Source organism: Epargyreus clarus, unplaced genomic scaffold, assembly GCF_041222505.1.
Source record: "Epargyreus clarus isolate Ecla_fem2 unplaced genomic scaffold, WU_Ecla_fem_2.2 ptg000032l, whole genome shotgun sequence".
NCBI lineage: Eukaryota > Metazoa > Arthropoda > Insecta > Lepidoptera > Hesperiidae > Epargyreus > Epargyreus clarus.
The window spans coordinates 1892321-1904271 of record NW_027332237.1 but is presented as its reverse complement, the minus strand read 5'-3'; the positions used below and the strand labels follow the sequence as shown (position 1 = coordinate 1904271).

The following is an 11951-nucleotide window of genomic DNA, read 5'->3' as shown; positions in this document are numbered from 1 at the left end:
GAATTAGATATTCCTACCTGAGGTCGGCCACAGATGTGCCGCTACCCCTGAAGACTAAGCTGGAACGCTTCGGAAAAGTATTTCTCCCTTATCACACCCTTCTAACCGGAACGCAGCAGCACCCAACGCCGCTGTTATGAGGCAGAAATAGGTGTGGCGGTGATACCGCCGTAGTCGAACCACAAAGGGTTCTACCACCTTCAAATTAAGCTACAGTAGAAAAACAAAATTCCGACGCTTCTTCATCGCGACGTCACGACATCGACACGGAGAAAGGAAAATATCAGGTGGATTTGTGCATTTCTTAATTTGTGAAAAAGGTAAAAAAGTGAAATTAGCACAAATTAATCTTTGTAATCGATAGAGATAATAATATAAACTTAAAAAAAAACTTCTTAAAAAAGAACAGATTCCCAAGATTAAATCCTCCAATACTTTACTTTTTTCTGTTTTTATATTTTTCTTTTCATAAAAATGTAACTAAAATCTATAGAATGTCAGAATGGTTTGTGTACAGAATGAATTCTCTTAGAACTAAAAACTACTATAAATTGGCTGTGTCTGGTTTATAAATCCTCTGAAAAATTACAGGTCTATCTGATCTGCTTAACATGTTGCATCAAAATTGGGTTTTAGGTAACAATATAGAAAGTAAAAACCAAAGTGCCGATGCTTTTATCATTATTTAATTTAATACAAAGGAAGCAGAGTTAGTGAAACACCGAAAAGCGGTGCAGTAAAAGCTCACGAATGTCTGTTACCGATATTACTGTAATTACGTCACCTACAAATAGTTTTGGCGGTCAACAACCGTGTGGCGGCCGACGTGCTCGTTTCATATTCTTGCGTGTACTTTCACTTTTACTACGGACGGAACGAAATGTTTCCGATTGTACTTAGCCCCGACAGCGCCATCTCTTGTAACGAATACTAGTAACGTAAAAGGTACATGGACTAGTATCGCCATCTTGTGGGGAATAGAATAACACAAATACATATTAGTCATGTTACATTTTATTGTTATTTATTTCAGAATTTCGTTTATAAATTTTGTTTTTTTTTATTTTTTATCTTTTATAATTTTACCATGTCTAACATAAAACTTTTCAATAACAGACGTAGGCACCCATAGAAAAGAAAAGCAAGTTTCTCGTTTCTCTGTTCCATGCACTTTATACTGATGCTAACGGCATCTTGTATCGAATAGAATTAAGTAAAGAATCCAAATTATCTTGTTCAATAAAATTCTTATTTCAACCAAGAAAAGAAATGTTATGAAACATGTAATACATACTATAATAATGTCCTACTACTTTTATTACACATAAATATTTTAAAATGTATTTCATATTTTCAATACAATTTCGCAAGTCAGGATGGCCGAGCGGTCTAAGGCGCTGCGTTCAGGTCGCAGTCCACTTCTGTGGGCGTGGGTTCGAATCCCACTTCTGACATTTCTGTTTTTTCTGCTATGTTTTTAGTTTGTCATTTGATTACTTTATTCATTAATTATTATTACACAATATTTAAGTATTTAATATAAAAAAGTGTTATTAGTTATTATTTTTGTAATAAAGCTAAATATCACAATAATTCACAAGTTGTACTACTGGGGAAAGTAATAATTACCAATATCAATTTTAGTTTAATTAGTCATTATAATAGGGCATATGCATGTGATTTAGGTTTGCTTGTTATTTTTTTGCTCGGTGCATTACGGTCCTGAAATTACATCTAAACCATTTTTTTTTATTTCGTATTAAATTGTTTAAAACTTTAATCAAAAATCGTAAATTATGCGCGCGAAATTCAAATTTGCAAAACGCATTCCCATTGGTCGAATCGAAAAATGACGTCACATAGCGTGTTACGATGTTTATCGGCGTCGATATTCAAACTGTTTGAGAGAAAAAATGTTTTTGTCTATATTCCTACAGTGTTATTTATTACCTAGTGCGATTTTTCTACATAGTATTATTAGGAATAATCAAGAACAATGATTGAAAGTAGTTTTGTCAAAGCACAATCGGACTATTTACCTAAAATATACAGAATGAATAAACTGGTTTTTATGCATAGGTCAATTCAGAAATATTTAACTGATAATAACTTATTTTGTTAATATTCTCTTTTTTATAATATAGGAGTAGCAGACGTGGACTGTATCCACCTGATGGTAAGTTGCTACTGCTGCCCATGTACATCTGTAATCAACCCCAGATAGGATTAGGTATTCCCACCTAAGGTCGGCTACAGATGCGCCGCTACCCCTGAGGACTAAGCTGGAACGCCTCGGAAAAGTATGTCTCCCTTACCACACCCTTCAAACCGGAACACAGCAGCGCCTAACACTGCTGTTATTAGATAGAAATAGGTATCGCCAATATATTCACACAAAGAGTACACGGCCAATCAATTTGAATGATAATAATATAATGCACTGGGTTACACACGTACAAACATAAATACGAGTAATACACTGATAATAAAGTAACGCAATACAGGGCTGGTTCAACCTGATTGCCTGGTATCATCCCATCCCCGGATGCGGATGCCTTTACTGCTCATACTGAATCGGGGTCTCAACCCCTAGTGGCCTCCAACCTCCCCTTTAGCCACCCCGTGCCTCGCCTGATTGAGACTGAGCATGACTGATACTGATATTGATGCTGATACTGATTGATACTATTCACAAACTGTCCGACGCATCGGTTACCAACTGAGGTTAGCACACAATAACATAAACTTATTATATTTCTAAAAAATATTAAAATCAAATCACAGTTTTACTCCAACGTATTCATATATAAAGGCCGCTGCCATGACAACCGACACCGGTCTCTGAGTTAGCATTTTGTGTGTTTCAAATGATAGTGTTTGATGTAGAAGTCGATAAGTACCTAACGAAGTAGATGATCAATGCAATTTTAAAATTATTTACCTAAAATTATTGTTTGTTACAGTAAATGCAAATGTTAATGCGATTTTGGAGATACTTTATCTGTTTCCTATAATCTTGCACCACATTTTTCGTATTTTCGCATCTTTTGCAAAAGAAAAAACACTATATAATGTATTTGTAGTAGTGGTTTTGCACAATAACTGTAGGAAATATTTATAAAGTGGTTATTTAGCCTTTCCCATGATATAAATAGCGATGAAACCGGAAAACGTTCATAATACCTTTATTTGCATATAGTTATCATCAATATCAATACAAATCACGCTACATGACGTCATTCAAAGAGCGCGTAAAAATGTGTCAAATTTTATTGATACTTTAAATATTTTAAAAAATAGTACATTACAATACGAGGACGAAAAATTTTTTTCTGACAAGTGTGAGTTTGCAGGCCGAGCCGCAGGCGAGGACTGCAATCACACACTTGTCAGAAAAAAATTTTTCGTCCTCGTATCGTAATGTACTATTATATTACGGGGTCGGAAATGGGGGTTTTGCGCACGCGAAGCGTGCGTAAAACGTCAATTTACGCACGCCGTGATATAAAAATATTTCAAACACTAATAAAATTGTTTATATTTTTTACTATGTTAAAACGATGTGATAAGTGGTTTAAAATAATAAAATAAAAATGTGCATATTCCCTATTATATAGAAGATAAATATAAATGATTATTATAACCCATTATTGCGAGTAATTAATGTTAATTATTTTTAGTAGCTTGCGATATAAAGAGGTAGCAGCAAAAAAATACAATATCAAACATCGAATGTCTCAAATAATGAATTTCAAATAATATACCTATAATTTTGGAAATATGAAATAATTTTAACAGTGTAATAATTTTAAGTAATGTATTATTATTTAAAAAAAAATCTTACTACCGATAATAATAATACAAAAACATTGGCTTTATAGCCAAAATACTTAGTGCATGATGTAAGTATGACGTAGGAGTGACATTTGACAATTGACATATTTTCCACTCATCTCATCGTTGATCGACCTCTATAAATTTTTCCAAAGTTTAAAGTTTTGTTGTAATTTTGTAAAGATGACGACAATTATAAAAGTGGCTAATGAGCAGGAAATTATTACGAAACTAGGAACATATATAGAGAAGATCTCCAATGACGCTATTAACAATCGGGGTGCATTTTACGTAGGCCTGTCTGGTATGTTATTGATTCCTATTTTCATGGAATATTTCATTTATATCCTTCACCGGTTACTTTTGTTTCTTACTTAACTTAAACTTAACTTTCTTAATTAGATACAATGTTCTTATAAAAAGGAATTGGTAACAGTACTTTATGACCCGTCGAATTTAATGTTGATTTTGGGTGGAGGGGGAGGGGGAGGTCATACTAACTTTCCCTGTGAAGGGGGGGTTGCGGAAACGCCGCCTTTTTTAAAAATATTTTTTTAAATTTTGAGGTCACCTACATATTTCATTAGGAATTAAGACTATAAAAATTAGAGAATGTACATGATATTGAAAGAAACCAACCCCCTCCATCTCACTCCGCATAAATACTCTATAAGCTAGTTCCAAACAATTAAAAGGTTGACAGAACCCTGCTTAGCAGGGTTTCTATTTTTTTGTATTGATTAAACCGTCTAACCCAGGGGTTCCCAATCTTTTGTAACCCGCGGCGCAGTTACAAGTTTAATATTCTTTCACGGCGCCCTGTGCCCTGTCTCAGCTAACTATTTGAAGAAGACAGTCGAAAGAAATAGGTAACTAAAATAATAGTAGTTACCTTAGGTTGATCGAAACGAATTTAAAACACCACAATATGAAATTGTACAATACGTTATTATAAAATAATTTAAACGGAAAACAAGAAGAAAGACTTGAGAAAAAACAAAAATTATTCAGTCAAATCAATGATGAAGGGTGAGCTAAGTGATCTCCGCGCAGAGTTTCAAAGCGGGGAATATCACTTGACACTGCTATTCTCATTTCTTGCTCCACATTGATCCGATATTTGTTCTTTATCACAGCTACATCTGAAAACCCAGCTTCACATAGATATGATGTTGCAAACGGAATGAAATTTTTTAATGCTTTGGAATTTTGGATGTTAAATTTGGATATTCATTTTGAATCGATGACCAAAACGCCAATATCTGTGGTGTCCAATGATTAGAGGATCGACTCACGGCGCCCCTCTTTACTTTCTACGGCGCACCAGGGCGCCGCGGCGCACACTTTGGGAACCCCTGGTCTAACCAGAACCTAAACAACCGGATCTATTTAATTGACACAATTTATCCAATTAAAACATCAATTTGATTACACTAAGGTCGTTTGGCCAGGCCTTAATAAATGAGGCATTGATGACTCAAAAATTTGATTATCCGAAAAATGGAGTATATGACAGTCATATTACCGTCTTATTAGCAAATTTGGTGATTATGAATGATTGTATTGACGTGATTTGACATTTCCTGCAAATGAAAATCGATTTTTACGAGTTAATCTCAAAATTATCGTAAAAAATTAAAAAAAGGGGGGGGGGTTTCTTCAATTTCATATTCACAGGGAATGCTCCTATACCATACCATACCACCCAATAGTACATTACAATACGAGGACGAAAAATTTTTTTCGTCCGCGTGTTGTATAAAATTTTATATTACGGGGTCGGAAATGGGGGTTTTGCGCACGCGAAGCGTGCGTAAAACGTCAATTTACGCACGCCGTGATATAAAATATATAAGATTTGATTTGGTGGAATGGTCACCATATTGACCTGACATGCAGATTCCGGGTACAATCCCCGGTCAGACAGATATCTAAAAGATAAATTTTGATGTCTGTTCTGGGTCTGGGTGTTAGTGTATTTTTTTATCTATGTGTCCACCAATACCCATAACACAGGAAACCTCATTGTAAATTGAGTAGATTATTTTTTTTAATTCTGAATTCTTTTATCTTTTTAGGAGGGTCAGTAGTTAAATACCTTTGTGAGTCCCTTCCAAGGGTGAACACCGACTGGTCCAAGTGGGTGCTTGCTTTTTGTGACGAGCGGGTGGTACCAGAAGACAGTGAAGATTCTACCTTCGGAACCTATGATAAGCAACTGGTGCCCAAAACAGATTTGAAAAGAAGCCAATTTATTGCAATAAAGCAGGGAGTTACAGGTAATTTCTTTCATATTGAATTTAAGTAAAAAAATTGTATCAAGCCAACCTTTTTTTAATTTTTTGTGTTTGTCATCTGCAATCGGTCTGTCAACTATAAACAAATAAACAAATGTGTTGAGAGTCTTAAAAGGCTTGTAGGGAACTGCTCCTAGCGGAGCCAACCCTTTCTTTATTTTCTGACCTTTAGTCACGCATCATCGAACATATCCGCCGCATTTTTAGGCGAAGTTCAGTGACTGCAGTCGCCAGCTGCCCCGCCAGTCAGTTGGGGTGCCTCTGTTTTACCATTTCTGCTTTTACCATTGGTATGTTCAGGATTTCATGGACCTCTGTTTTTCTAATAAACCAAGGTGCACTTGATATTTGTTTTAAGATGTAATTTTGTACTTGTTGGATGATCATAACATTTGAGATACTTGCCGTGCCCCACAGATGTATACCATGTGTCCAAATGGGTTTAAGAGTTGTTTTGTATATGAGCAGCTTGTTGTCAGTGGATAATTTTGAGTTTCGTCCAAGTAGCCAATAGAGACCCTTGTATTTTAGATTAATTTCATCCCCTTTTGTTTGGATGTGTTTTTTCCAGGTGAGTCTGACCCAAGTGCATGCTAAGGTACTTTACAGTGTTTTGGTGTTGTAGTTGGATACCATTTAGGCTGACTGGTGAGCAATCCCCCTTTCGGAGTGTGAATGTTACGTGCACTGATTTAGATACACTAGTTTCAATCCTCCATTTGGCTAGCCATTTTTCAATTTCGTTGAGGCTATTTTGTAGAACTTTAGAAGCTTTAATCAGACAATTGTTCGATGAAAGTAGAGCTGAGTCGTCAGCAAGGTTGCTATGATCAAGCCAACATTTAATAAAATAAAATTATAAATATGTTAAAATCTCTTTTTATATTTTTCAAGTGATTTTTGTTTGTTAATTTTCTTATACACTAGCATTAAGAAGATTGCTGACCATACTAACACTACATCTCTTATTAACTTCAAATTAATTTAAGGATAACGTTCACAATCTTCACGTTCTTCCTTCCTTCGTAATAATAATATCCTTCCTTTCCTGTCTGAGGTAGACGCATCAATACCACTGAGGCATAAGTAATTTTAGATGCTACTTCACTCATACTTCTATATGGTTAATAATAAAATACAATTCTTAGCTAGTTAGTTATCTAATAACTTAAAACGGGCAATTTTTGTACATATCAACGATCTCGGAAACGGCTCAATCGATTTTCTTGAAAGTTTCTACTTGGGGGAGGGGGGGCGATAAATCGTTCGGTCGGGAAATAGGGCGCCTTAAAACGCAGGAAACCCGGGTTCAAATCTCGATCTGATTGTTTCTCTTAGTTTTTCTCTTTTTTTTCGAGTTCCTTCTTTTTGTGAGAAAAATAATTGCACTCGCGACTTTTCATTTCAAATAATCTGTGTTTTTGTTTTCTTATTACAACACCGAGCAAAGCTCGGTCATCCAGGTGGTTGTATAGAAGAATATTATTATTCTAAGAATTAAAATAAAGCCACAAGTGCTTTTCTTTATTACTACTTATATTGCTAATCATTTTTAAGATATCTTTCTTTGGTTGTTATAGTTATAAGTACTTATGAGGATACATTATATTTAATAGTAATGAGTTTTCATAATCAATATGATAGTTATATTTACTTTTACAGCTGAAGAAGCAGCAATAGACTACACAGAGAAGTTGAGAAAAGCTTTCAAGGGTGATGACTTCAAATTCGACCTGTTGCTGTTAGGCATGGGACCTGATGGTCACACCTGTTCCTTGTTTCCTGGTCATCCGCTGCTGGATGAAGTGGATTTGAAGGTTGCTGCGATCACAGACTCACCAAAACCACCGCCAGAGCGAGTGACGTTAACTTACCCTGTTATTAATAATGCGAGGAATTGCATTTTTGCTATCAGTGGTAGTGGAAAGGCAGATATGGTAAAAGTGAGTATGAAGCATATTAATGTCCTTAGACCGTAGGAGAGGTAGGTCCTCCTACTAGTGAAGTGGTTGAAATTCCAAGCGGCGTGAAGTTATTTCTGTATTAGAAAATAATTATCACATGCTTTAACGGTTTTCTAAAATAAGGATGATCTCAACCCTTTTACTTACCCCTGAATTTTGGAGAAGCAGGTTTCAATCGTCATCTACGAATTACTGTCGCACTGCTGGGCATGTGTTTCCCCTCAGAACGAGATGGGTTAGGCCATAATCCACCACACTGGCCAAGTGTGTATTGACAGACTTAATTATTGTAATGATAGCTGGATCATGACACTTATTACTTGAAAGTTCAATTTGTAACATACAAAATACTTAGAAGTACATACTTTGCTCAAAGGTTAAGCCTTGCCGTTCAACAAGGAAACGCCGCCAGCGTTTTGGGAACCATGCCTCACACGGCAATTTTAGATGGTTTATTTTATTTATGATTTTATCTTTTTTACTCTGGAAGTACATATATTGTTTATTCAATGAAACTATTATTTGTTTTCTTTTCCAGCGCATATTAAAAGACAAGGAGGATTTACCAGCTGGTCGCGTCAACCCAGTCAGCGGTTCTGTCTACTGGATAGTGGACAATGCCGCCGCTAAACATTTGTAATGAAAAACTGATATTGAATCAACCTTATGAAGGCTATTTTCTAATTATAGTTACTTTGAAACATGTGATATTCAAGCATAATTTTGTTAAGGGCTCATAGAATATTTTTTTGAGTTTAAGGGTTAATTGCAGTTATTATTGGTAGAATAATGACTGATTGTTACTGTTATTTTTTGTACTTCTTATATTTTTTTATTCATTTATATTTACGTTTTTGAAGTAAACTTTATTTTTTATGTAGGATAAGTGTATTTGTTTGTGGTGTTCCACACTTGGACATGGATGCATAGCGGTGCTACAAGTGAGCAGGTTAATGTGGGTGTTACCATATATTATAATCCATTTTTTGTCACAGAAAAGGGCCTAACAATATCATGTGACTTGTAGGACAGACTTTGCTCAATTGTTAAAATATTAGAGAAGCGTTGTTAAGATTTAGGCATGTTCAGGTGACAGTTCAGGATCTTTGTTCTTATGCCTTATAGGTAATAGGGCTTCTTTTATATAAAAAATATTCTTAACGCCAGTCTGAACTTGCCTACAAATATATGAGCAAAGTGAAATGTTTGGTAACCTATCAAGTTTACTCGAGTAAATAGCATTTTCTAAAGCTTTTTTGACAGAGTTGTATATTTATTTTTCGATGCATATATAAACATTCCATATATCGCACCTTCGGTGCAACAAAGTCATAAATACAAATAGTAAAATTGACTTAAGTACGCCAAATTGTTTAAAAATAATACCTTCCTTTGGCAAAACAAAGAGCCGTAAAAGTCTCATCAAAATTACGCTAAGGACAAACCCGAAAACTCAACAAAATGTGATGTTGTGACTTTGTTGCTTCGAAGGTGCGATTATGTATATTATACTGAACTTCAATAAATGATTATTAAAAAAAAGTCGTTTCATGTTCCAATATGTGTATTTCCCTCATACTTTCAAATGCCCGCGAGATCATCCCAACAGCATTCTCTCATAAAAAAGATCTCAACTATTTTCAATACGGTTCATGTTACATTACGATTAACAACCTACGACATTCTTTATTTTTAATAATATGTAATTACAAAAAGTCTGTCAACTAAATACAAAATATTCAGCGCGCATAGCGCACCGAACGCTTACATATACATATTTTATATATAAAGATAAGATAAGATATACATAACACTACCGTTAATTTAATAAAAAAAAAAACAATTTGTAACCTAACGGAGCGGACTTAATGCATAAATGAGATATGCGAGGAGGCGGGGCGTCGCCACGACGGCAATGTCCTAAACTATCCTATCTACTCCGGGCCCGAAGCGCCCCGCCCCGCCGCAATACACTATTAATTTTAATAGGGAACGAAACGAAACATTATTATCATTAACATAGCTACAGTACAGTACAGTTATAGTTTTTTATCTTTTCATTCAATTTCCTTTCATTTTATTTTACAATATCAGTTACACATTTATAATATTTAGATACACGTTCGCTCGCACGATGCACAAGTGTAGTATACATGTGATGAGGCGCGGAGACTCGCTTTATACAGGGGGGTTAGGTACTGACAATTGACTGACAGTGAGGGCTGGCGCCGAACTATGTACAGCGGTTATCTGCATCTGTGAACAAATTATAACATTTAAACAATAACTTAAATGTTCTTAAAATGTAGCTGGATTGTAATAAATGTATAGTTGTTTAAATTAATATTAAATTTAATGTTTTTCTCACTCTGATTTAAATAACCGTATACTTATACTTATTGACAGTGACATTTTAAATTAAATTAGTACTAGTTTAAATTTTATTATAACTTTACTTTCAGTTTATCGGACAGATTATAGTGTTCGACACATTTTAAAAATATTTAGAAGCATTATTATCGATTTTTGATTTATCTAATAAGAAATGATATATGGTTTAAATGTGTACTGCTTTCTTCTTATTACCTTCTGTGTCACAAAATGAATGTGACACAGAAGGTAATAAGAATAATTATAAAAAAAATTAAAAAATCAGAGGTGAGTGCCTAGGATTTGAACCTCGGACCCCTCTATTGAGAGGCAGAGTTTCTTAACTACTAGACTATCACTGCATTTTCACCAGACGCACGCACCAGACGGTGCGGCGAGCGTTAAGCTCACATAACCGTGTGTCGCTCCCACGGCATCGGGGTACCTTTTGAAGGTTTCCCCCTTGTGAACAAAAAAAAAATGCAGGCTATCAATGCATCTGTATGCATGTATGTATGCATGTATGTATGTATGCATGTATGTATGTATGTGTATGCGTGTGTGTGTGTGTGTGTGTGTCTGCGCATGCGTGCTGTCAGCCTGTCACCATGGCCTCACCCGGTGGAGCGTGCGCTAGTTGGGCGTCCAGTAGGACTGCGAGTAGCTGGGCTTGCTGGCCGCCGGCTTGGCCGCCGCCGCGCGCCCGCCGCCCGCGCCGCTCTCCTGTAACACACGCAACACATCTCATACTATATATAGCGTATCATTGTAACCTGTAACACATAATGCCACGGAATTGGGTTATATGGAAGTAAGACAGTTGTAAGTTACACAATGCATTATTATTAATTTATTATCCATCGCACAACTATTTTATACAATACATTGTCTGTAAGTCCGTTTGTCTTCTCGTTTTCTAACGTTATAAATTAAGAAGACTACTTATGATTAACAAACAAACGTAATTATGTCTATAAGACTGTCAGTAAAGCGTAATAAAATGTGTATGATGTATGCCAATCATATTTAGGGCTCAAATAAAATATTTAAAAAACACGAATAAAGATCATATGGAATCAAAGGGCAAATCTCGTAATTAACCTAAGTCTTGGTTATATTTAACATATAAAGCACATTTATAAATTATGCTATATTCTTATAAGTAATTTATCAAGCCAGGACATATGGCATTCCACGAACGACATTTACTATTTTTTTTACTTTCTTATATAAAGGTTTTTTATATAAAATACTAAGTTCTACACTCTTTATAATTGTTTAATTTATTCAAATAATTTACTGAAAACGCAAATAAAAGAGGCTTTTTATGTGGTTATTGTTAAGCTGTGCTTCAACAAAATTATAATCAATTGCTAAAGAAAATGCAAAAAATGTACATTCCGGTATAAATGTGTAAATGATTATTTTATTTTATTTTTTTTTTCAAGTGTTATACATATTTATTACTTAACTTTTTAATAATGTT

At 35.0% G+C, this 11951-nt stretch overlaps 2 protein-coding genes and 1 non-coding gene across 13 annotated transcripts in view; 2 read left to right on the top strand and 1 right to left on the bottom strand.

Annotated features, from left to right (window-relative positions):
• Positions 1-1370: 1370 nt before the first annotated feature.
• On the top strand, positions 1371-1454 carry TRNAL-CAG (transfer RNA leucine (anticodon CAG)). The gene has a single exon. It is a non-coding gene; the product is annotated as a tRNA-Leu (tRNA).
• A 2472-nt stretch (positions 1455-3926) lies between these two features.
• 6pgl (6-phosphogluconolactonase) lies at positions 3927-9938 on the top strand. Its single transcript, XM_073090486.1, has 4 exons — positions 3927-4138; positions 5913-6113; positions 7794-8074; positions 8634-9938. The coding sequence occupies exons 1-4, from the start codon at positions 4018-4020 to the stop codon at positions 8733-8735; spliced, it is 705 nt and encodes a 234-aa protein (XP_072946587.1). The 5' UTR covers positions 3927-4017; the 3' UTR covers positions 8736-9938.
• Positions 9642-11951, bottom strand: part of lig (ubiquitin-associated protein-like lingerer) — a 44647-nt gene continuing 42337 nt past the window's right edge. For all 11 annotated transcript variants that reach the window (XM_073090472.1, XM_073090477.1, XM_073090480.1 and 8 more), the window contains 2 exons: positions 11084-11188; positions 9642-10351 (listed from right to left, as the gene is read on the bottom strand). In XM_073090472.1, the coding sequence (XP_072946573.1) occupies positions 11099-11188 (90 nt within the window). In that variant the 3' untranslated portion in view covers positions 9642-10351; positions 11084-11098. The remainder of the gene's footprint in view (positions 10352-11083; positions 11189-11951) is intronic.

Excerpts from the sequence above, each read along its gene's own strand:
- 6pgl (XM_073090486.1), top strand. The coding sequence starts at position 4,018 with ATGACGACAATTATAAAAGTGGCTAATGAGCAGGAAATTATTACGAAA. Across the intron at positions 4,139-5,912 it reads ATTTTACGTAGGCCTGTCTG|GAGGGTCAGTAGTTAAATAC; the intron begins GTATGTTATTGA and ends TTATCTTTTTAG. Across the intron at positions 8,075-8,633 it reads GAAAGGCAGATATGGTAAAA|CGCATATTAAAAGACAAGGA; the intron begins GTGAGTATGAAG and ends TTTCTTTTCCAG.